General features: G+C 35.5%; 1 protein-coding gene across 3 annotated transcripts in view; it reads left to right on the plus strand.

Moving 5' to 3' along the window:
• KCNH7 (potassium voltage-gated channel subfamily H member 7) overlaps positions 1-27147 on the plus strand; it is a 220056-nt gene that overhangs the window by 190094 nt on the left and 2815 nt on the right. For 2 of the 3 annotated variants that reach the window (XM_027678733.1, XM_027678735.1), the window contains 5 exons: positions 2936-3188; positions 5182-5387; positions 7960-8059; positions 18655-18915; positions 23768-23936. In XM_027678733.1, the coding sequence (XP_027534534.1) occupies positions 2936-3188; positions 5182-5387; positions 7960-8059; positions 18655-18915; positions 23768-23936 (989 nt within the window). Of the gene's footprint in view, positions 1-2933; positions 3189-5181; positions 5388-7959; positions 8060-18654; positions 18916-23767; positions 23937-27147 lie in introns of all 3 variants that reach the window. The other variant, XM_027678734.1, reaches the window with a different exon arrangement.

The raw sequence follows: 27147 nt of genomic DNA on the forward strand, positions 1-27147 counted from the left end.
CTCAAACCTGTATTCAAACAATTTATTAGTTTGGGATTTTTCATCTATGATAATTTTATTAAAAAGCATTTACAGCTTCATAATTTTCAATAATTTTATTTTTTGCATTACCTAATCTTGAGTTCATATAATTTCAAGAATTTTTCTTACCACATTGGAGTGTAACTTAAACGTGTTTAAAGACTCCAAAAACACACAACAAGTGAAAAGAAGTGAAATGCAATGAGTTTTGTTATTTTTAAGTTAATCTTAAGATTTTGAAGACTACATGGATGACTTTCTAATATTTAGAGAGGGTAGTGTGTGTATACATACTGTATTGATGTTGATTCTCATTTTATAATAACATAATTTTCAATACAATTGTTTTAGTAATGAAAATCTAAAAATAAGAAATGTACATGGAGGTTTGGGTTGGCAAAGTGTTGTCTGTACTGCACAACATAAAACTTAGTTTGGAAACATCAAATTCCATATAGTGTCAGCTACTAGACTTAGATTAAATACCTCACTACATACAATGTGCATGATATGGTAAGCTCATTTTAACAATGTAGTTTATAACAATGCTTTAACAAATTTATTTTCAAATTAGCTTCTTTCTTGCATTTCCCAGCTTGTACTGATGGAATAATCTCCAAAGCTCCATTGGAAATCAATGTTATTTGGTTTTCCTTCTAAACATTTGAAAATTGTGATATTAAAGAGTAAATGTCTTTCCTCTCTGATGTATAAAACTATTTTAGAGTGTAAGCTCCATGGGGCAGGGACTTTTTAGTCACAGATACTTGAATGGAGGGTGGTGTCTTTCAGATGTTATTGGCATATAAATAACTATTAACTAATATGCAATGATTTTAGAACAGTTTCATGTTAAGTATAAATCAATTGTAAAAATAATTGTTTCTTTAAAAGGATATCCAAAGTATCTTCAGAAATATATACTAACACGCATGGTCTGCATGGTTTTTGCTTAATGGTAAAATACAATTCCTTGAGAAATGAGGTAAACGGCTGATGTGAAAAATTAATACAATTTATTCTAAGTTGTGCTTCTGAATTTCTAACAATTAAAATACCTTTTCTTGTAAGTACTTTTGAATTCAAAATACATTTCCTATTTTGCATCCTATAAAAATGGAGCTCTTATAAATTTTATTCAGATAGATGCATAGCATACTACTTAATTCTTAACAGATCTTCTATACTCACATGAGTAGAGAACAATTTCAAAATAAACACTGGCAATATTTCCCCAACTTTGTATCATTTGACAGACGTATTTGTTTATCAGTTTCTCAGTGTCATTCAGCAAATAAGTTGATACAATCTACAGCCTTTTTCTTTGAATATAATAGCATTAAAATAAAAAACATAATTGGATACTAAGATATTTCTATGGGTGTGATAGATACTGAAAACAGAGTGGCACCACAGAAGCTTTTCATGTATCATATTTTCTTTTGCTTACTGTTGTTGAATGTTGGCTTCTTCTGAGGATGTATAAATTTCATGTGGCAATGCCCTAAAGCTCATAAAAGTTTTGTATATATGTATTAAAACATTCTGTTTGTTATTTCACAGCATTGATTTCCATTAGCAATCATAGAAACATTTCAACTCAGTTCAAGGTACTAATATTTCATTTGTAAAACATAGCCTGGCTTGTGTGGACAGAAGCCTCATATCAGAAATGTGTTCATCTTCTTCGTTAGAAAGGGATATGAGTTCTGAATATCTTTGTGCAAAATGAGTGAGTGCACAGACCTTTATTGTGCTGAAGTAGAAATTAATATATCAACAAATTAATAATTTTGTATATATCTTTTTTTCTGTGCAGAAATATTTGCACGTTTATAGAAAAACAGTGCAGAGGATAAAGAGTAATGAATTAATAGACTGCTCTAATAACAAAAAGACACATCCTGTTCACATATTCATAAGACTTACAGCATGAGTACAGGTTTTGCCTTTAGAAATATGCAACAGTTGTAGCCAGTCATATCCCATTCACATCTTTGACAGCAGAAAACAGGATATAACAAAGGAAGGGTAGTGCCTGATAATGTCAGCAGGCAGCCACAAGGTGGGCAGTACTCCCATGAAGTCAGTAGCAGAAATCTTTATATATTTAAAAAGAATCAGAGGTAATATTATCCTAGACAATTTATAAAAGCTCACACATAATGAGCACATTGTAAATAGCTCACTTCTTTCCTTCTAAACAAAATTAATATGTTGCCATGGTAGCCAAGAGGAGTCCCACGGTTCTACTTCAGGCAAACTCCCATTGTTCTGAGTAAGACACAAACAAGGACCACAGCAACTACCCCTGTGGTTTGCTGAACTAATCATCTGCCTATGTAAATCTGCATTACATCTTTGTTTCAGTGGCTCCTGTTGCTTTTTCTGATAAAAATCCAAGTCCCACAAGCAGAATATATTTAACATGATAATCCTAATAAAATGACCTCCTTTTGAAAAATATCTGGTGTTGAGATAGCTCTCATTTTACAAATGTCATGGTTATTTCAGCAAAAACATCTCTTATAATAAACATATAATTAATAAAAAAAAAAGATGTTAGTCCAAATAGGTGAAATTCAGTCAAGACTCTCCCTTTAGCTGTTTTATTTGTTATTTTACTGTGGTATGTTCATTCATACATCTTGATATTCTTTCTGGCAATGAAACAAAGCTTAATAGCATATTTTGTAACCACTATATAGATTAGTATTTACATTAATACACACATTGTATAAACTTTGCAATATAGATTACGATATGCACTTGTTGAATTTTAATACTCTGACAGCTCTTAGAGCTACATCTATCTGTGTGTCACTTCTATCTTTTTGTCCAGGAAGAAAACATAAAAATTATATAAAGGAATTTTCACAGCATTCTCATTAAATCCTTATGCTTGCCTTTCCAGGTCCTCAAGGGGTTTCCAGAATGCTTACAAGCTGACATTTGTCTGCACCTCAACCAAAATTTGCTTCAGAATTGCAAAGCTTTCCGGGGAGCCAGTAAAGGCTGTCTTCGAGCTTTGGCTATGAAATTTAAGACAACACATGCTCCTCCTGGAGACACTTTAGTGCACTGTGGAGATGTTCTCACTGCTCTTTACTTTGTGTCAAGAGGCTCTATTGAAATTCTTAAGAGTGATATTGTTGTAGCCATCCTTGGTAAGTAGATTATTACAAGACATGTTAAAAGAGTCATAGATTTGGAAAGAAGTATTCATAGTTGTTCCTGGGGAAGGAAAATTGTGAATATTTTACTCACTCTTATTTAAAATCAAGTAAAGAAATGATTTAAGGAGAAAAGTTTACATTACTGTAATAATTCATGTGTACTACAGAGCCCATAATTTTGGATATCTAAAGATTTATCTTTAGACAGATACATCCCTAGGTAAATGGTAAGCTGCAAGTTGAGAGAAAGCAGATATCCATTTACTCCAGTTCTGATCATGCTGCAAGAATCAAAGTCAAGGACACCATTTTCTTGAACAGTAATGAGGGTATTGAGACACATAGACCACCTTATATGCTAACTGGAAGAATCTACTTTAGGCATTCAAAATGTCTTCTAAAGGTTTTCACAAATGTCTGTTTCTGTCCACTGGGCATATAGAAAAAGAAGAGATTAACAGATTAATCTGATCTAGATGTAATAACACCAGTATATTCTGCTATATTGTTAACATGTTCTTTTTTGCATAGCATAGTGAATTACTTGGTTTCTTTCCTAATGAAGTGGGCTCAGGGCAACACTCAGTCCATCTTGGAGTTCACCTGCAACTGGTGATAACTCTCATGTGAAACCAGTCAGACTTCATGAGCTACAGCAATTTTAAAAGTAAAATAACTAAAACCCTACCTAGAGAAGACTACAGAATTGTTTCTCCAATTTTGTATTAAATAATAAGAATGCAAAGAGTAATTGAGTAGATGAGTAATGATTTTGCTGTACAGAAGCCTAAACTAGTAATGTAATATGGAATGTCATTCATATGTTTTCTGTTTATCAGTCACTGTAGGAACTTACAGTCAGAAAAGCAGCTGAAGCAAGATGAGGACTGGTGGCAGTGTGTTGCTATTAGTCCACTTGTAACTGATTATTCTGCTAGTATCCACGGGGTCGGTATGTGAGCAGAAGAACAAAGATATGTCTAAAGCAATCCTTCCCTAGGTTTAGATAGTGTCATCAAGATAATGTGTCATCTCATGCTGTTCCATCTCATCAGCTGGGTCTGCTTTAGGCACAAGCAAACTAGGAAGCATGCAAATATAACACTCAGAGGTTTTTACTTACCTGTCTAAGTGTCCCTGATTATGAGTAGTGTGGTTCATCAAGTTCATCTCTTACATCAAAAATGTGTAAATTTCTATGGCACTCGCAATCAAGAAAAGTGACAACTTTATGAATTCATCAATTTCTTCCTGGGCCCAGGATGCAGACCGGTCAAGTTTTCACGTTAAGCACACTGGTCTAGGGCTGCAGCTGCTCTGCACTGATGAAGGTCAGGTGAAGATTTGGCAAAACTGAACAGTTAAATAGAGATGACAATTTTAACAAACAGGTAATGTGAATGTGGCAACATTAATTGAAAGGATTGTAATGGTATCAAAACAGAGGCAGCCATGTTTAGAGAGCATCTTCAAAACAACTTCTGCATCTTAGAAGTTTTGCATTCCCTCTGAAAAATATAAATGTTAAGTAATTCTCCACTAAAATGTATTTCAAGTGTGGTCAGCTCCTTCATGTAATTCTTAACAAAATGATATTACAGGCTAGATAGCTCCTGTACTGGACTGAACAGTAGAAATTGCATCTTTGTCATCGTAACAATATGATTTAAACTGCCAAATAATGTTTTTAAAGAAAGAACAAAGGAAACTGCTCTAGTCATGTTGTTTTAATGAAACTGAAGAAAAGTTATGATGAAACTAGATTTTGCTTTCACTTAGTCCAGTTATATGCCTATGCATTTTCACTTTTAATATTTAATAATTTTACTTTTTCTTTCAAAAATATAGGTTCAATGGTAATCTGATTGTATCACTTAATGTAAAATCAAGTATTCTATGCCACTATCATAAAGAAATACATCATTCAATTTAATGGTTTGTTCATGTTTAAAATAGTAATCTCCATCTAATTTTCTCTCTGCAGGGAAAAACGATATTTTTGGAGAGATGGTACATCTTTATGCAAAACCAGGAAAGTCAAATGCAGATGTGAGAGCTTTAACTTACTGTGACTTACATAAAATCCAGAGAGAAGATCTGCTAGAAGTTTTGGATATGTACCCTGAATTTTCTGATCTCTTCCTCACCAATCTAGAACTGACCTTTAATCTGAGAGATGAAACTGCAAAGGTACATATAATAAGTGGTTTGGTTTTTTTCTTCATAATGGGCCAAATCTGTCACTCTGTAACAAAACTTCAGAATGGCATTTGAATAACCAAGGTTAGAAAAATTAAAAGCTAAAATCCTGAGGCCAAATCCTATATTAAAAAAATATACTCACCTGATTTCTCCTACCGAAGTCAGTTAAACACAGCAGAAGTCAATGAAATTATTCAGATGATGTTAATCTAACAGGATTTGGTTCCATATTTAAATAGTATTAAAGCTTCACCCAGAGGGATTTTGTTAAAGCCATGGAAAATATGGCTTTTTTCAGATGACTATAGCCTAGGTCACCACAAGGGGAACTTTTGACACTAAATATAATTGTACATCCATAAAATAAGGATAAATAAGATCATCCAGATTCATTCTGTGTCTAGCAATAGAAAATATTTAATTGCCTTTCAAACATGAATTGTTAATTCTCTTATCTTGGAGTGCACTCTACCTCCTAGGAGACTAAAAATTTAGGCCTTTTCAAATTTCAGTCAGTCTTCATATTTGCAAGGATTTCTTTGTCTCTTTTCTACCACAGTGACAGTCCTAAATGTTCCCTTTTGCACAAATTGCATCTTCAGGAAAGTCAAAAAATCACCAGCGTTTCCTTATTTCAGACTGACAGGGTGAGTCTGACTTGGGAAAGAAAGTCGACATTTGGCCAAAAAGGGAGTGGGGAAAGGCAATTGCCAAGCTCGTGCTACTGAGGCTAAAGCCTTCCCTACAAGGTTGCAGGTACCACCAGACATGGACTACACTGCCCACAGAATGACTAGTTCCCACTTCATTATTTCTGAGATACTGTTATTTTGTGGTTTCCAACTATACTTTAAGGGAAAATAGAGCTTCAGTGAGAAGGAACTAACATATTCTTGCCTCAAAGGCCTTCTGAGAAACAAGGAGAAAATAGCACTAATTTTTAGGCTGTAAAAGATAGGGACATCTTTGCTAATTACATGTGGATCTTTATTTTTAAAAAAATTAAAACAAATATAACTTCTGACAAGAAGTATCACTTCTTTTTATGATGAACCCTTTTAATAAAATATCATTCTGAAAATAAAAGACCAATTATATTCTTTATTTTCAAAGTTATCCTTTTTTATGTATTGTAAAGGTCATAATTATCAATTACATCTGAAATACAATACAATAAATATATAGTCTAGTGATAAATATAAGTTAAAAGTGACTATCCACATATTTGAAAAACTCTTAGAGGATAAATTCACATTAATGATTTTAGTCTGAACAATTACTTCTTGCTTACATTGTCATTAATGTTTTATTATTTTTTTCTTACATCTGAGTAAAATGAAAAAAAATCCATCTTATGTTTGTGGTGTAAAATACAAAGAAATTTCACACTGCTTATGTATCTTAGAAATTCATCAGTTATTATTTCTTACTGCTGTACCAGCCACTAAGAAAAAAATCACTGTTCTTCACAGAAACAAAGAAGGGAGGAGAGGCTCACCCATGCTTCTGAGCTTGCAAAATCATAGTTTTTAGTAATTCCACTTACTTTACATTATCTATTGCAATCCAGAAAATCATCCCCCAAAAGATGCAATGAGCACATTCTCATCTTCAAAACATCACTCAGATCTAAATTTATTATCTGAATAATAGGTGCTTATGCCTCAACTTCTGCTCCTATGCTCCTATTTGTGTAAAAGCACCTTTTTCATCCTGCAGTTATTCTACCAATGGGCCACCATTGTAAACCTCACCAGGTCTACAATGAATGTAATAGCAGAAGTGTAAATGCTTCCCACTTCTTTCCCTCTGCTCTTCTCCCACATGCCAGTTTGCTTACTTGAGTGGTATGGGAAACCTCACTAGCACAGGGAAGGGAAGTAGGTTGAAGCCAATATCATGGGTATGTACACAAAGAGCTCAACTGGTGTTATATTTGCTTATTTCTAAATTTTTCAGTTTTAAATGCATCTTGGTTTTATTAGGGAAAGAAAGCACAGCCTGTAAGATGAACAGAAAAAGGCAAGATTGGGTTCTGGTATGGAATAAGTATCTGAATGATCTAACTCTGATAGAGAGGAAGGAAGGGCCTAGAAAGACAATGAGGGATAAAGTGCCTCATGCTTGTCAGCCTTATATTTACTGTTGTAAAATTTAACCTTTATAATCATTACCATGTAGTTAAATATAATTGCAATCAGTTACCACATTACTTCTTGCAATAGTATATATTCTCTGTTAGAGGTTCTTAAACCACATCTGTGCAAGTTCATGGAAGCTGATAACACGAAAACACATGTATTTCCATGTAAACTTATTATCAGGTTAATTTTATTTCACCATGAGATGGTGACATTTTTGGTTTGAGTCAATTTGCATAAACTTTTTAATGTTAGCCTGGGGCAATACCATTAGCTGGAGATGGAGAGGTTGATGCAGACTGACTGTAATATTGCCTTTCTTAAAGCTTGAACATGATTAATAGTCAATCACCTATTACAAACCTGCTCTCCTTAGATTGGACTAATCTGTCATTTTGTTTCATATTTCATTAAACAAGTCTGACCTCATAATAAGATCGCAAACTACTAATGATACAGATGGAGATAACTGCAAACTACGAAGACGGAAATTGTCCTTCCAAAGCGAAATGGAGAAAGGTAATTAACTTCATTTCTTACGTTAGACAGCACTGCTTCATTATTCATCGGTATTTCACTTGGTAATATTGGTTACGTTAGGGTCCCATGTTGGATGTTACTGCAGCAGCCCTTGAGAATCCAGCTAGGCAGTAAAAATACTCGGTGCATTGTCCCCTATAAGCTCAAATATAACTAGAAGATAGATGTTTCACCCTTCCATGACTTCACATCTATCTGTGTAGAGCTGTTCAAACGTTAAGCTACCTTAGTGCCTTTAAAATATACATATATATACGTATATTATCTCAAACAACACTTATTTTCTGAGGCAGGATGTTTCAATCTCTTTGGCAACCTAGTCTATTGGATTATTTAATTTCCTCAGAAAAGTGCTTTGTTGAACTTAATGCTAGGTAGTGTTTCTCCCTGGAATTAAAATATTTTAAAATTTTAAATTTTAAAATATTTCAGGACACAGTAGATTCACCATAGTCCAATTTTTATTCATATGGTAATATGTAAAAGGTTGTCCTGGCAAAAGTTCAGGTAATGTTTTATGTGCTTACATTCACCTTAGTGGCTTTTGGAACTAATGAAGGAAAATTCAGTGAAATATTAAACTATTTCATCAGTATTCAGTACTGCTAAATACCAGGAACTGTAGACAGTAGCTATGGTCAAACAGCAACAGTCATGAAGACAGCTAAACTGATACTCATAGGACTTTCATGTTTATGTAGGAAAAACACAATTCCTTTAATAACGTCACACATTTATGGCTGAATGGTTTGTCTGACAAATTACTGTTTCTGGTATGCCTGTCTTTTACACTCCACAGTTAAACTTCAATCCTAAATGCAGCATAATACCAATTTATAGAGTGGCAGAGTAGCTGATAATAAATGGGAACACTTTAAACATACATAGCAAGTATAATGCTTGATGAAGAAAGGCTCTAATCCAGAGTGTGGCTATTCAGAACAATGACATTGCTGTTTGATCAGAGAAGCGTCTTTAGGGCAGGAAGCCAAGACTGACAACAAATCTGTCAGGAAAATGTCCCCATGAAATATTCAATCTGCTCTTCACAAAGAATCTGTTGAAAGAGGTGCTTTGCCTGACTAACCTTCACATTTCTTATGAGAAAACATATGCTGCTACCTAGACAAGATGGAAGTGATCTTTCATGCTGTGCGTGCTGCAGAACTACAAATAAGCTACTCAGGTGTTAATGTGGTTCCAAGACCCCTAGGCTTTTATCATTCTTGTCCAGTCAACTACACTGAACATCCTCTTTGAAACATTTATTTACATTACTTTTGAAAGAACGTAATTTCCCACTGTTTTGTCTTTGAAAAAAATACTTCCACCATTGGGGAAGAAGAGACAAGACTGACGACAAGCTCCTTAGTCCTGGCAATGATTGTATACCACCTGGTAATGTCTGAGTTAGACAGAAGTGAGGTATGTATGAAGTCCATCCAAGGAAAGGATGAAATTATAAGAGTCCTTTGCAAGAACTGCTTATTCTTTTGGTCCAGTGCCTTACTGGCCCTCTCTGGTCTCTGCTCAGAGTCCCTACATGTTCCCATAACTGCAGCAGACACCTCACAGTCATAGATCTTCAGGGTCCTTTTCTGTGGCCCATCCTACATCCTCTATGAGGCTGCAGAGTACTAGAGGTAATACTGGCTTGTAAAGTAATATTCTATTGATTTCAACCCTTTAAATGTAGGAGGGAGTGGCATCATATTTTGAACCAGCATAGTGAATCTATAGTGATAAATATTTGGGGATGATCCTGCAGAGTTTTTCAGAAGAACTGAAGTAGAAAAGACAGAGTTCCTGAACAAACAGCTGGTAAATACATTTCTGGCCACAGTATGCCAAATGATAAAAAAATATGTGTAATATCACTACTTTTAACAATCATATTTTGTTTTCAGAACTACAGTTTGAATAGGACAGAGACACCCAGCATTCTCACTTTTATATTCTGATATGTTATTTTGTATTTATTTGGGGGTGCTCATGAAATGGTCTTCTTGCTGGCATTCTTTACTTTCATCTGTTGACCTGCTAGCATATTATGCAGCTTGAAATTGTATTGTTTCCATCTTTAGTGTGATCATTAGGATTTTTCTCCATTTTAGAGTGCTAAAAATGGGATTGTGTTATCTCAGCCTTTAGTTCATGCTAGCCTGATTTAGACCTTGTTGCCATGGTAACTTCCTGCATGAGTTTTTCAGGGATTAAACCAAAATCAACACAGCTCTCTGTTATGCATCTGCAGTTAGTACCACTATTTTTCCAATTCCACACAAGACCTTCTCACTCAACATACACATATTTCCACCATTTCTTACCTGTGTCAGTGAAAATTGATCTTAGCTGCTAAGACTCTGTCATAATGTGATTTTAAAGGGTACAAGACTATTCAAGATACCGGCTTGTTCTCTGGCTTCCAGAATGGGTTGCAATACCACAAAAGGTCACCTGCAAAAATTAATATACACACTAGACAGTGGTTTGTACTTGCTCCCACCCACTACGGGTCTTTCAGAATAGGGGATGATACTTCTTGCACAGGTGCAGGTGCAGACTTAGCCAGTTGCCATAGATGCTTGACAGTTGGCCAAGAAACTCTGTGACGGCTTAAAATTAGCAGCATTCCTGCCTGGCAGTTCCAAACAAAGCTCTCAGCTGGGTTGGCAAGTTAGTCTCTTGCTGAAAACTGAGGGACAACAAGCTGCTCCATCTATATCCAGCTGTCATTTTCAGCAGCACAGAATACAATCCTTTCTTGCCCATTTCTAATTTTCCTCTAGCAGTTCTGCAGGAATTTGCTAATTTCAAGGGAAATACATTCAGGCAAGAAGTTTCTGTTGCTCTGCTAGTTCTGAATGCAGATCTACTATTCTGCGCTGAATGGGACATTACTAGAGTTGTTTATATGAATATGAAATCCAATATACAGGTGAAAAATGCAGAGTGTAAGTAGGCTCACTGAAAGCTTGAAAACTTGAGGCTTTGAAAAGACTTCTGCAGAGTTCAACCATCATCACTTCTGCTAGTATCTTTTTTAATTTTTGTTAATGTTGGCTCTAAAATCTTAATCTTCTTGGGACAGTTCCAGTGTCAACTGGCCCAGGAAACTCATAACAAGGAAATTTTAGTTCCATGGATATGAATTTAAAAGGCCACAAAAAGTTCTCACAACAAACTGGATCTTTCACTTACTCATGCTGACACAGGTTGTAACAATCAAGTGGAATATAAAATACATCTTGCAGTGTTTCAATTTTAGAATGTTGTTAACTAAGTAAACTCATGTAGTGCTTAATTTTAACTTGAAGAGTTATGTTTCCTGACCAGACTTTTCTGAAAGTGTCTACTGCTCTGTTCTCAAAGTAAGCACAGAAGCCAGAGTTCTAATAAACTTCTAAATGAATTTTGATTAGTATAACTACCTTAAGTGTGCATTGCTTGTAGGTAATGCTCAGGCTAAGAAGCCAAACCATATTAACACAGCTTTATTACACAAGGTATCCAGAGGCCATGGCTCTGGATATAGAAGAGAAGGAAACCTTTCAGGAACTGGTTCTCCTACCTAAAACTATGAAGTCGAGTGGTTCTAAGAGAATGGGAAAACACCCCCCGCCCCTGTTCTTTCCCATTCTTGTCCCCTTCCCCAACTTGTTTGTCTAAATGGTTACTTTAGAAACAGATGACTCAGCCAAGCACTGTGCCATGTCCCCAGAAAGAAAGTAGGGTAAGAATCTGGAGAAAAATTGAAGCTGTTACTTAACTGTGTTAAACTGTTAGCACTTTGCTGATGCAGTTGGCTTGGGCTTAATTAGAAAAGAGTTTCTTAATATTCAGCTATAGCGTTAGGTCCTTAAATGACCAGGAAACAGCTGTGATATTGGCAGGTAGCATATGGCTGGAAACGAGACCTCAGGTCCCCAAAATCTTACCTTAAGCATGAAACTCCTAACAGAAAAGTACCTGGTCAACAGAGAGCCCATCAGCGCAGTGTTCCATCTGCTCCTATTATTGCTGTTGTTATTGCTGTTACCACAGTGCCTAGGAGCCATCTCAGGGAGCTTCCATAGAAGAGTCTTGTTTCCAGGAGTTGTTTCCAGAGAGGCTGTTTCAAAAGGCCAAATCTGGTCAAAATGTTGTGTCCAGTCACATATACCTATAGCCATCCTTCAGAAAAAAAATTAGTAATAATAGTGCTACAGTGAAAGCTAAATTCATTGTAAAAGAGAAGAGTAATCTAAGCTTGATAGGAGAACTGCTTCAGCTTTTCATTCTGAGATGCATGATTATAGTGGTTATAATTTTCATTTCTGATTTTTTTAAGTATAGCATTATTTTCTGAAGTATAAATTAAGAATTGTCCTTCGATCATTATCTGATTAGCATTAAAGTTGATACAAAACCAGACAGCGCAAAGAAAATGCAGATAGAAGGCTGTCCCTCCATCCCTAGCATCTCATTGAACTGAAAATTGCACAAAAGAATAAATGAATTATTTCATACTCACTCCAGCTTTGAAATTCTTGGCTTTTAAAGTGTGTCTCAAATTCAGTTATTCAAAACTAGCTCCTTTTTAAGTCCATTTAAAAATAGGAACATGGATCCTTATGGAAATGTTACCCAGACTTTAGTCCATGATGGTTGGGGAAGGTTTCAGTGTCTTCTGTTGTTCCCTATTTCCAGAATCACCCAAACTTTCATAGGTCAGAGAGGAAGCACAGCAAAGGACACATTAACTTACCAAACTCTCACAAGCAGCACTGATACAGAACAGTATTCAAACAGCTGTCTCTGGTACCACTCATTTCCTCCGTCATTATCTAATCTACGGGAACCTTTCATCAAAATTGCCAGAACTTGCTATAAGGATGAAATTTCATTAGTTTATATCTGTATTTATATCTATCTATGTCTATAGTATATATATATCTATAATGCAGTCTTAGGAACTCCCAAATTATGAATGAAATTGGAATTCAATGAAGCTTCTATCATTAAAAAAAATTATAGAAAAAGAACTCTGAACCTTTTTACTACTGAGAGGAGAAAATGTTTTAGCCTTCCTAAAATACTTCCAGTAACCTACTTTTCTTAGAAATAGGGATCTTCCTGCATAGTTTCTAGACAGACAGCATTTTTCCTTGGTGTTAGTCAAATACCACACACATATCTGACAGTACATTTGTAAGTAGGGGGTCCTAAAGATAGGTGGGAAATTTGAAGGGAAACATAATGAGTAGAAGTGAGGAAGAAGGAGGAAAACAAATATGTGCTGAAGAATACAAGGATTTCAACAGCTCTGGTTTGAGGAACTATTGTAGGTCTCTGGCATTGTTTCAGATTTTGAGGTCTGACAGGTCTACAGATGTCTAATTGAAGGTGCTAAAGCAGGACTTCTAGATATACAAATTCATGTGTCTGCTAGAACTTCAGACAAATTACAGATTCACAGAATCACAGAACATGCCGAGTTTGAAGGTGGACCCACAGAGATCATTGAGCCTTAGCCCTGCATAGGACCTCCTCCAAGAGTCACACCATGTTGCCTGAGAGTGTTGTCCAAATGCTTCTTGAACTCTGTCAGGCTCCCTGGGAGCCTCTTCCAGCGTCCAACCACATTCTGGGTGAAAAAATCTTTTTTCTAATATTCAACCATGACAACAGCTTTCAGACAAATTTTCTGGTAGCAAAGGTGGAATAGTTCTCATTTCCAATTTTGCATACAAAATGAAGTCCTGAGTTTTATCTATTCCTCATCATGCATTTGTAAAGATTGTGGGGATCACATCCTTCTCCCACTGGAAAATAAATCCACTAAAGTTCCTCATACTGTTTACCATAAGACTCTTTGCAGTCTTTTATTTCTTATATGTGTATATATGTCATATAACAATTTCATTGTTTTAATAATCTATCTCAAAGGAATACAAATTACTTTAACATTTTTCTGCTATTCTTAGATAAAGGAACAATATGGCAAAAAAGGTCCACCATGTTGCTTTAACATAGCAACATTTATCTATTGAATGACCAGACACAGTTGCTTTTTATTTTCATATTTACAGGCAGTCAGCTTCCTCCTTTTTCATACTCTTCCATTAGCCAGTCTACCAGAAGGCACTCAGCTGTATTTAGAAATGTACTCCATACCAGTCGCAGTCAACTAAGTATGAAGCAAACAGCAAGAAAAAAAAAAACAGGAGCATTTTAATTAGCAGTTTAATGATCCTAAACTCCCTGACTGGCATTCTGTAGAGTAGTTTAGTCTGCATAAAACTTGAATAGACTTCTCTGGAATCACCCCTCATATACTGGTCCTGCTCCATAGTATCAGTACTTTTTGATATTCGATAAATATTATGATATTCTTACACAATTAAGTGAAAAGCAGTAATTTCAGGAACTAGGATTGCCATTTTCCCTGACTGATTTTATGCTGCTCCTCATCTATATTATGAAAAACATAGGCCTGGTTTGATCACCAGTGTTCAAATTATGCACCAAAAGCTTTTGAGCTTTTGATCTTTGAATTTTGCACTTTTTCAACCCTGCTTGTGGTATTGTATTTAAAATACTATCTGAGCTGCTTGGTCACTGACTTTTCCTTCTAAATATTTGCTGCCTGTGTTGCATGGGTGGGCACATAGGCATTTTTCTGCTCTCTGACAATGCAGTGGACATTTTTAAATTAAAGAACACATATCAAATCATCATGATGACTAGCAAATACTTTGTTCCTACATAGAAAGACAGATTGACTATCACAGGAATATTTGTGAACATCACACAAGAAGAGCTTGTAACAGTTGAATCGAAACACTTGCTGGGAATCCAAAGATCTCCAGATATTTTGAGCCATTAACCATCCTTCCATCCAAGTCACAGTGGGCATTTCTCCTTACCAAAGAATATACTTGGTGTAGTGTAAAATAATATGGTAGTTTTTTTCAAAGGAAAGGGAAGATGTCATTTCTGCTGAACAGAGTAATAGTTATGCAGATCATGTTAACGATGAGGATTGTCTGTTTTATGGTTTGGAATATAAATTGCTTTCTGTGGGAGTAAGGAAGTCATTCACCTAATTTTCTGCACAAAATTGAATTTGTCTCAGCATATTACAGGAGTTTTTATTGGATGGCTGAAAAGGGAGTAAAAATCTACCACCTTCTGAAACACTAGGCTACATAGCTGGCCTGATTAAGTATGACAAATTCCAGTTAATGAAATTACAGCAGTAATAAACCATGCTTCTCCACATGTAATAAATTACTGGCACTTTCACCAATATTGTTTGCAGCAGACTAATACATGAAGAGAAAATGTATCTAGATCATGCAGCCTGGCACTGTCTGAATAACGCAAAATTTCGATACTACAGACCATGTCACACAAAAAAACCCTGTCTGATCTCTGGTAAGCATCCCATCAAGTTGGATTTTAATGCCAGTATTTCTGTGAGTTAGTGTCATAGCTATATGATCCAGACTTGTGACAATCCCATTTCTTCCCGTCCTTTGCCAGTGCATGCGCAAAAAGCATGACACAAACCTTCTGACAATTACTTTGAAGATTTTGGAATTTCCAGACATCAAATGTCAGAGGACATTGCCTATAAACTTGGCAGGCATCCAAAACACATAACAGGCCAAAACAAGTCCCATAAAGAGTGTAAATGATGTTTGTACAGGTTTGGTAAAGCAGGAAGTTACAAAATAATCATCTTCAGTAAAACATAGTTTCTAGCAATCAGAATCAGAGAGTGAAACTTGTCTTAGTGCAAAAGGAAAGAGGAAGCACTAGAATTCGGGGTGGGGGGGAGGCAGGGTTTGATGATTACGTTTGGAAGCAGATTAGAAAGGAAAAAAGAAACCTTTTGAAACCCAGAGTCTGTATGACAGAAAGTGGACTTATCCATACATACACAGATAGAAAACTTCTCTTCTGGAAAATTCATTCCAAACCAATTACTGGATTTCATTACAAAAGGAAGGAGAAACTGGAGAAGTTCACATTTTGAATAAAGCACTACCTAGATATTATTTGTAACTTGTTTTCCACTGAGCTACAGAGGCGCTGCTAAGGTACAGAGTTTGCGTCGTCATCAGGTCCTGAAGAGTTAATTAAAAAGAGCAGTTTCTATTTTAATTCATGCTCTAGGTGCAGAGTATCACAAGATTATCCTCCAGACAGAAGAATCTTTAGCATTAAATATGAGTCTTTTAAAAAGAAAACAACTTTTGCCTCTCTGAGTGTAGCCAGATGGCTAGAATATAAAGCAATGACAGTAAAGCCAAAGATGTCTATTTTGAAATAGATCAGCTGACGAACAAATCTTCCCTGATTTCAATAGGCAGGACCCTAAATTCAACATATTTCTGCATTCCTTCTCATGCCAGTGAGTTCGTTATATTTGGGCAGCATTTGGAAAATAATGTGTTCTGTTGTTCTGATATAGATGGAGATTAAATGCAGGGATATCAACACAATAACCCTGGTTTTACAGCAGTGTAACTATAAGCAGAACCTGGCTTTATCTTTCTAGATATTTTAGTATTTTATGAATATGACAGATAAGACAGTCTGCTACACATCAGCTGCTATACAATTTTTTTCACTAGAGTCTCAATGACCTCTTCTTAAAATGAGTCCACTGATTGATTTGTATTCCACAGAGTGCTCATTACAGCTGCCGTTAGTGCACAAAATCCCATGAACATAAAGAATTACCCTAAAAATTGGCAATTTCAAGCTTTCATTAGAAGGTCTTTTTCACTGAAGTCAGTCAAACACTAAGTAATTAAGACAATTTACTGTAGCGTGACTGTATGTATTTCAGCATATATTCCCGCAAGAAACTCCATGGAAGACATCTACAATAGAATTTTCTTATGAAGATTTCTTTTGCTTTTGTACTGTTTTGGAGATGGAATTGCAGACAACATGGCACTTGACTCTCCAGCCCGAGCATCCCACAAGAGCCCCCAGTGCTGGTCCATCTGCAGTTGTGTTGACACCTTTGCAGTAATAGAGTATCATCAGTATCACTTACAGTCAGTAGTCCTGCTTAACAGAAGCCAAATAAAGACCAGGGTTGTGTTAATCACCCTGGGAGACTCTAGAGGGTAAAGGAGGCCTGCTTTGTTATTGGGTTTATTTTGTACGCCATTACCTGCCCTCACTGCTCACAAATGCAGGATGCTCTTTACAAATACTGCATTCTTTTTATGTGCAAAGAGGATTAGATGAGGCCACAGTTTCATTTCCTTACAGTGACCAGAGAAGAAACCCAGGAAATATACTAAAAGTTGTATTAGCCACTGCCGTAGGCTGTAAAGACTACAGACATTCCAGAGCTATGTTGATTAGTAATTAGCACAAAGCAGATGGGAAATCATGCTGTCTCCCCAGGAAGTTAATGCAAACTAGTTACAGTATTTATATGTTGTTGAGACTACCCTGTTAAAATGTGTTTTAAATAAATAGCAGAACTGAAATTATCTTGACATTTCAGTTAAAAATACGTAAAAGCAAATACTGAATTGGAAATTAGCTTCAAGTTTATGCCGAAAAGAGATCAAGACTTCTCTATATTCATAAATGATTGTTCTTGGGTTTAAATCCTATTTAATTTTCACAATGTGTTTTTAAAAGTATCTATTTTAATCTAGGCTTACTTGTCACTTCTTAAGAGAACTGAATCTGCTATTGCTCACTACAGGTCTTGATTGTGACTAATGAAAGATTCATTCTCAACTTGACTGGTACTCTGCTACCATATATATTACAGAATGTTGTGTACTTTTCTTATTCAAAAGATCAGATATTCAGATAATTGCAACTAATTCTGAAGGTTAAGGAATTTGGGCTGCTTTGGAAAGTTGTTTTGAGGCAATCCCGCAGTCAGACAAGGAACTCCCTTCTTTTTGTACCAACAGGGTTTCTCTCTACCCTATCACTCCTGTAAGAAGTGTGGAGAAATATGTTCTCCATTTAGGTGGGCCCAGAAATTTTGGGGATGAGTGGTAGATTAATACATTAATGCATTCCCTTCTTGGAAAAGAATAATGAGCAAAGACGCTCTCATGTGAGAGTAACTTAAGTATTTCTGATATCAAGTCTAACATACGTGACTCTTAGCCTGTCAAGACTGTGAAAAATGCCTGACAGTGAGAGAAACTGGAAGAGGGAATGAAATATTTTATTTTTTTTTAAATTTGGAATATAAGGCTTCCTCAAATCTCATCCTTACTGGGAAAAAAAAAGAGTACACAGGAGAGCCCTGTTGGATAAAACCTTTGTTGTTTTGATATAAGCAACTTTTTGGAAAATGAGTTAAGGTTTACAGACTATGAATCCTTACTACATATGTGCAAATGTCTTCTAGACTTCAAAGGAAATTTAAATCTCCTCTTATAGAATAATCAAAAAAAGGCTTTAAAGTAATTTATTCTAATAGACGATGTACTTCCTATCTGATATAATAATCATGTCCATCCTCAGACCACAATAAACTAGAGTACAATTTCATGAACTGCTTATTATTGTACACGCACATTTCTGTTTCACAGATTATTTCAAAGAGAATGATCAGAGTGATCCTGAACCCTCAGGAGACACCAGATATTATCAATCTATTAAGAAACATTTTGAGGAGAAAAAAAGTGGGTCATCATCTTTTGTGTCCTCCATTGAAGATGAGCAAAAGCCCCTGTTCTCTGGGATAGCTGATTACCCATCTGTAACAGAGAAAACCACAGAGATGGACTTTGAAGAAATGGATAATGACACAGAAGAAATTCTTATTAACAAAAGAAGCAATTCTTGCAAAGGTAATCCATCTGTTGCTATTTTGTAAAATTTGAGCAAACATCTCTTTTATTCTGATTTACCAAAATAATTTTCTGAATGGTTTAATGATGCTTTGCATAATATTTATTTTTGTGTTTCCTAAAAGCTTGAGAAAAAGCATTTTAGATAAAAAATCATTATTTTTCAAGAGCATTAATGTAGTGGCTCTGGGACTGTATTACAGAACCTCTAAAATGTCATTCAACGTTTTTTTAATAAATCATCTTGTAACTGAATTACCTTAGGAAAGTAATTTAAACAAACTCTTTAAAATTGTCCACTCTTACTGGTCTTCACTGAGTGCCCAAGGATGAAAACTGCACACAAAGTAGTAAAGAATCTCTCAAAGGGTGTTTAATGTGCCAAGATTGGATGACAGTAAAAAATTCTGAAGAGCAAGATAAACCTAGTGAGTGTTGCACATGCACCAAAAAAATGATTTCAAGTAACTAGTTTCATTCATGACATTGACAAGACACAACAAAAATTGAGTGAAAAAAAATCATAAAAGCTTGAAAGAATGCCATCCCATTTTGCTGCACATGTTGGTTACAGTGCCATTACATCACAGAGAGCAAATCCTGGCTTCCATAAGTAACACACAAGAATAAAGATTTGAGCTTTTGTATATGACAAATGATCAGAAGCTATTAAGCAACCTCAGACACTTTTACATGGAGTTAAATCACATAATTAAAATTACATCTAATATACTAAAATATTAATTTTCTCAGCAATGTGCAAAGAAATTAACAAAAAAACCTCTGGATTAATATACAATTTAAAAACTGCTGCAAGTTCATTTGTAATTTTTTCAGTCTGAAGGGAAGAATTACATATTTATTGTTTAATGCTGTTTCCTCCAGCAGTTTCCATTGAGGCAAGTTACCCATTTAACCACCATTCCATAAACTTTAGACTTTTGGACTATCATTTTAAATAAACCTAATGACTGATCAGACCAAACAATGATTTTTACATTTCAGAGGTATGAATATGTGAAGTCTGGTCTCCTCAAGTTAAGGCTCTATAAATCTACACCACATAAACTTGTTGCATACATATTGCAATTGGAAAGCTTACCTTTCCCCTACCAATAGCCAGAAATGTGTCCTTGCAGCTATAGCAACGTTTTCCAAGGCAACCTATTGCAGATTTTATTTGAGCTAAATTTAGCATATATAAAGGTTATGTATTTTGATTAAGGCCATATTCTTTTTTCCACTTTATAATTTAGCACTTCTAGTAATGTGTATGAAGGGTAATGAGCTTTCTTGAAGCTTTCATAGAAACTTCAAGGTCAATATGATTAGCTTTGACTGATATAAATTTTAAACTAAATTCTTATTCCTGCTATTAATTAGAGATTTATTATAATTTACCATAAAAGCAGTTACAAACATAGTGAAATAGTGAAATAGACTCTGCTTGTATGTGTCCTCATATATTATGGTACCTTATAAATCTTGGATATAAATTCATTTGTATAAAGCTACTCCAATTCATTACCACTGTGACTGATACATATTTAATTATGTTTTGTTTTGGTTTAAGCTTTTGTCATTAATTCAATGAATGGAAAGACTATTAATAATGTATTGTATAATGTGGGCAGAAACAGTATAAACATCTCTCTCATAATCCTAAAATAAAATATATGGCTCTTTTTTGAAGACCTGATAATTTTTCTGTAGTGGTTAGCTATATGTTAAGGAAAAATGCTATTTTTGTTTGGTCATTATTTGGGCTATAAGATTGATTCTTGAATTGTTCAAGTGAACCTAGTTATTATACATTTATTGATTTAGCTCTCAGTCTAAGATTCTTCAACCCCTGGAAGTCCATAGTAGATTACAAAGTTGCAACTGCTGCCAGGCTTTTCTGGGGTTAATTATGTATCTGGAAGTACCTGAAAAGACACTTAGATCAGTACAATATCATATTTTATAGTGTATTACCTTGCTTACAGTGCGTGATCTTATGTTGTGATTTCAGTACCAATTCATTTGCTTTGTCACAAATTGAATGTCTATTAGAATAGTCTCCAAATACATATTCTGGGACAAAAAAATAGCTGTGATTTGCCTGGGATAACCATAGCATTGAAAATCTGTGATTTTATTGAATGATTTATTGTGAAAAATAATCAACATCTTGATTTTTACAGGAAATTATAAACAGCAAAATGCTCCTGAAATTCACCGCTTATAATTCCACCAGATTTATCACATCCATTGCATCTAAACCCATTATTTGAAATTGTACCCCTGAATTTGTCATAATCTGCTTTCTTCGGTTTGCTGAGAGCTTTCCAACTTTTACTTGGACACTGTAAATTGTGCCATGTGTGCTTCCTAAAACCAAATTACATGCTTCTGTGACACCCTTTATCTCTTTCCTTCTGTTGGCTTAAGTGGCTCAGAAGCTGAACAGGTTTCTGTGTAGCCAAGATGAAATCTCTTTCCCCTTCCTTCTGCCTGGCACATAAAATCAGTTATAGGTCATGTCAGATGAAATTCAAACACTCTCTACAGCTCCAGGAAACCTGCTACCACCTGCTAACCAAAGATCAGATAATGCAACAACTACCTCTCTCTGATTAAAAAAAAATAAAAATAAAAAAAAAACGGAAGTCTCCCCTTCCACTTGGAGTCATGTAGTGAGCACTCCCCTTCCTGGTTAAATCTACTTGAAATCCTAAATCTGAGCAGGCACTTTTTTTTTTTTTTTTCATTTCTCTTCACTTAGAGCAACACTGCTAAAAGATATGCTTGAAAAGGATTAGCTATTAGCATATAGACAAAGCTCTTACATGTCATCCACACTGTGGTGTTTTTCTCTTTTCTTTGAAACATGGGTCTGGCTGATATGGTTGCTTAGAAAAACTTCACGAGCATGAAGTGAATGTAACCTATGCTGAGTTATCAGCGTGCAGTGCCAAGAGAAGAGTTAGGAGAAGTTCTGAAAAAACCATTCAAGGACTGATGTGGGATTCAAATCTGACTGCTGATGCCTTATAAGCAGTCAAGGATTTTTGTCCAGCTGTATGCTGAGGCAGCAGCCTGAGCACAGTAGGAACTTTTATATGTTCTATAACTTCATATAGTTAAATAACTACAAATACAACTCTAAAGAGAGTTGCATTGAGCAGGTGTTAAACAGCCTTTTTAATCACAGAGTAAAATGAGTGGCACTGGGCAATTTTTGACTGTTCACATGACAGATTCACTCAAAATAAACAAAGGCTCAGAGCGGCAGGGAGAGCTGTAGAAAAAACACTGTTCAACCTAATATGTCACTTGTGGGCTCTGCAAAGCTCACAGTGGTAAGTGATCTGATAAGTGCAACTAGTATATCCCATGATAAACGATGTGTAACCTTTCACCACCCTGGTGAACAGGAGAAATGGCACAGAGCCAAGAATGTAAACTAATTAATAAATCCCCAGAGATATAAATTAAGCAAATTGAAAGAGGAAGGAGAAATAGCTCAAACCAGAAGTCCGAGCAAAAGGAAGGAGTTCTGTTTGGTGCTACCGTGAAGTGCCTTATCACAGAGATCCAAGAATTGGGAGGGTCAAGAGGGATGGAATTTGAGCACAGCAGATACAGGGTGAGACCAAGAGTAGTCATCATCATTTTTCTTACAAGGAGCTGGAGACAAAATATAAATTACTCATACAAAGAGTGTTTTTAAATACTTAATATATTGTGTATGAAATATACAAGACTTAGAAAGGTAATTAAATTCAGCATATAGCTGAAACGCTGAGTAAAATCCTAATAATGTAACTGGGATTTTTTTTAACTTGAAATATTTTTTTTCTCTATCTTAATCCAAAATTTTATGTGCAGTTCAAACGGGGAGGGGAGGTGAAAGAAAAAAAAATATTATTTACATGAACCTTCATTTAATATTAAAATGATCTCTGACTGACCCAGCAATGCTCAATATTTCATTCTTTTAGAAGTCCCAAATAATTAAATGAAATTAACAGACACCTTTCACCCTACAGTACCATAAGAGTATCGGAGACATGCTTTACACAGTGACGTAAGGATTGGCTTGGAGAGTAGTGATGTTAAAAGCTACATCAATGAAAATCAATTTCCTTTCTGAAAGTAACCAGTACCCTTTTGCAAGCAATATGAGCTGCATTCAATGGGCCCTGTCTCAGAGAAAACATATTGCACTTCACCAACCTTGTTAAGACAAGTAGTGCTACGGTTATTAGTAAGAAAGACAGCTGGCTGAGGCCTGGCCCCTTTCTCTAGAGGGAGCATTCCAATGCACTGTAACACATGCCCAGCGCTGTAAATGCAATGAAGCAAGTCTTTTACATCAAAAAGCTAAACAGTAAATACACCTCAATAGTTCATTCAAGAGAAGAGGCTTAGTCAGGCCTCTGAAACACGCAATCAAAGACATTCAGGTACATTATTTAATGCATTTAGGTTAGAACAAATATTTCTAATTTCAGTAAATAACAAATTGCTAAAAAAAAAAAACTCGAGAAAATTCCAGATTCATCAATAAAATAATAGAAATAAAACTAAAGGAAGAGGAGACATTCAGTGGCAGAACTCTGATGACGTGGACCAGACAAAGCTGCTTGTTTATCTACAGCTTGAAAATGCTTGCATGAATGTGACCACTTTTCATTCCTTAAATAGAAGTAAGAAACAAAGAGAGTTGTTCTGTCAGTGTACCAATGTACCAATTTGACTTTCAAGGTTTTGAGACACACGAATAAGTGAGTGCTTGAGAAATGCCAACCCCTCTCTAACAGTATGTTTACAAACCTCTATTTTTATATGTTTTGTCTTTCATCAGATATCACCGATAAAAGAAACTGGGAGCAGGAGAACATCCAGGAGTACCAGGACTCCCCAGTTCAACCAGCATTACCCCATGTTACATGGGGGATCTGTGAAACTGAAAGTGATTTCATATATGGGGAAGTGGAGAACCGATTAGATTTACTTCAAGAACAACTCAACAGGTAAAAACAGAGATAGGACCAGAAGAAACATATGTGTAAAAGACTACATAATACAACTGATATTGATGATGCTACAGAAGGAATGAGTTTGTGCAGGAAATTTCTAAAAGCATTGAGATCTTCAGAAGCTCAAAAATACAAAAATATGTCTGATTAGAATATCACTTTGTTGTCTATATATATATCCTGAGGAACCTAGATATCAACTAAGTTATATTTTCCAGATTCTTGGAAAACCTGATTCTGGGAATTCTGGGTATACAATTTTTAATTTATTGCCAAGATATTCCTGTTTCTTACCTCTTAGTACACCTATTAGCTACTCTGAATTGCCTTGCAGGAAAGCCTTTTTCCTTGATCAACTGTTTGGGAAACCATCTGTTTTTAACCAGGAAGCTGTAGGCACTTGTACTTGTTGTACTGAGGCAACTAAAATTGTTAAATCTAAATCTCACCTCATCCAGAATGCTGTTCCTAGATCATAGAATCATAGAATTGTTTGGGTTTGAAGGGACCTTAAAAACCATCTATTTCCAACTCTGCTGCTGTGGGCAGGGACACCAGATATTCACATGTCTACAAAATTGTAATTTTCAGTAGCTTCAATATCTGAAGTAACTTTTCTTTCCTGGAAACCCAAAGTACACCAGATGCATGCTTTTAAAAATGCATTGCAGATAAATTCCCTTTTTGACGCATTAACTTTTTTTGCAATCTATAATAAAACATAGGAGTATGCACAGGCAAAATACTTATATCTCTTACGACAGAAAAATAATGTTTTCTTTGTCAGAATCCAATATTACCTTTGCTTAATACTGATATACTAGTCATGCTGGCAGCTAAGCACTATAGCTTAGAACATCTTAAAAATATGATTACAGAATTTTGATCCATCCTACACTGTAATTTACCATGTAATTTCATTTAATTTTAAATTGCCCTATGCTCAGGACAGTGGGTTTTTTATTATTTTAACTCTGCAATTCCATTACTTTCAATATGTTTCCATGACAAATACTATGACATGCACTTGGCCCTAATTATACTTTAGTAGTTCTTCAATGGCATTCTGTGCTGTATATTTTAGCAATCAGTTTAAAGTCAGGTTAACTGCATATTGCTTCCTTCATCAATCAAACCATAATATTTTTCATTTCTGAATACTATATAGTACATTTTAAAAGACAGTTTTTAACACATAAGCCTAAATTGATGTAATTTCTAATTGCAATAAAGTCAAGTAAACTAAGTAACTGTAAATGTCACATAACTAAAAAGCTGCAGGCTCCCCATCAACAGCACATAGTCTTTTGGTTACATTTCCTTCCCTGAAATCTTAAGCTCTCAAAACTGAAGTTATATCTCAAATTTACCCATAGTTTTATGAAATTTACCCATAGTTTTATCAAATTTTCATGCCAGTTCTCAGTATTTTCTTCTGTGAGAAAATATCATTGTTACTGATAAACTAAGAACTAAATTGTTATATGTTTTATTAAAAAATTTTATTCTTAACTCTTTTCATGTTTTTAAAGTTTTCATGCTCTCAGGATTTTGGGCCTTGCTGGGTCTTCTATGAATATAACAGGCATTATTCTTTCCTGCCTATGTCAGATCTGACCTGCCGAACTAAAAAGCACGGTCACTTCTCCCTGAACTCTTCCATGCCGAGTTAGAGTCTTGACATAGCAATTATTAATAGACATAGAGGGCTGGAAAGCCACTATACAACAAATATGTCCCTAGAGCTATGTCTGTTTCTCTTCTTTAAGCAATTGGAATTTCATGGAAACTATGGGCCAAGCATCTAACGTTCTCCTGTTTATTTGGGTGGCATAACATGGATTTGTTTTAAATTTGGGGGAATGGAAACTGAAGTTTTATATGCAATGATGATTAATAGGTACTCTTTGATTTGTAATACCAAAAAACTTCCATCAAGTGCTAACAAAGTAAGCAGGGAGCAATTTTAGAGTTAATTCAAAGTCAAAGACAGTCATGGATACACATCCTCCAACGCCACCTTTTATTCACTGAGATTTTAAGACCCAGGTTTAGCAGATGGAAGCTCTCTCTATGGTAGCATACTGCTGCTACTGCAGTATATCGCCCTGTGGCATCAGCACCATGCTTGTGTGAGAACAGCATATTTGCAAGTAGCAAAGAACCCAGGGGAGATGAACAAGAGGGCAAGTAGAGCACAATTGACTCCAAGATAGTCTCAGTTTGCACCTTTTTTTCTGAGAGCTGATGCCGCAAAACCAGTTTCTCCCGATAAAGAAACAAACAGCATCCTAAATATCTTTTGGGCACACCTTTCAGAATAATTTCACAGACACTTTTCTACACAGGCAATGGACAATTCCAACATGATAAAAAGGACAACAGTGAAGCACCTGGTAAAAGCAAAAATCTGACAGTACAGAATCAATTCTGCTGCTGCAGGGAGCCCAAGGAGTAACATTCACAACACTGAAGGCAGCTGACAAAGATTTGTTTACTCTGTCAGAAGTTGAGTTGCACTACAGACAATTGTATATCTGCATTACAGTCTGTCAGTGCATGCTGTAGCCTTCCAGCAGCTGGGGAGGCACAATAGGCATTACCTATTCCTGAGTCAGTCACAGATCTTGGCAAGGCCATTTGAAAATCATTTCAGTGTCATGGAATTGTAAGTATGAACAACACAAGCAGCTCAAGTGTTTCAGAAGTCATATACAAATTTATGAAGAGGGAAAAAAAAGAATAAAAAGCTACAAAATTTGAACATCCAAAATCCTGACATTAACTGAGGCCTGAATAAGTTTGAATAAATTTTCACAGTAAAGAGACTGGGACAGTCGGATTTTTTAATGATCTTGAAATTATCTTTCATTTTCTAACTGTGGAAAAACAAATGTAGTTTCTGCTTATTTCAGTGTGTTGTATTAGCAATGGGAATGTCAGAATTAATTGTCAGATGCATCAGAAATAGTGTCTCGTGTTCAGCCAGTACAAATCAATTCAGTTACAATGAAAAGAATACATTTATTTCACTTCATTTCAACCAGATACAGTGGTCCAGTTGCAAACATAAGGCACATTAATGAAGTCATTCTTAACATTGCAAAAACATGGGAAACAAGTATGCAGGTATGTCCTACAAAGGAAAGGAAGAACCAGAAGCTTTGGAAGGGCTCAGTACTCCCTCTACTGTTCTCTCCTGTTT

This window comes from Neopelma chrysocephalum, unplaced genomic scaffold (genome assembly GCF_003984885.1).
Source record: "Neopelma chrysocephalum unplaced genomic scaffold, ASM398488v2 Primary Assembly neopelma1_44, whole genome shotgun sequence".
Lineage (NCBI taxonomy): Eukaryota > Metazoa > Chordata > Aves > Passeriformes > Pipridae > Neopelma > Neopelma chrysocephalum.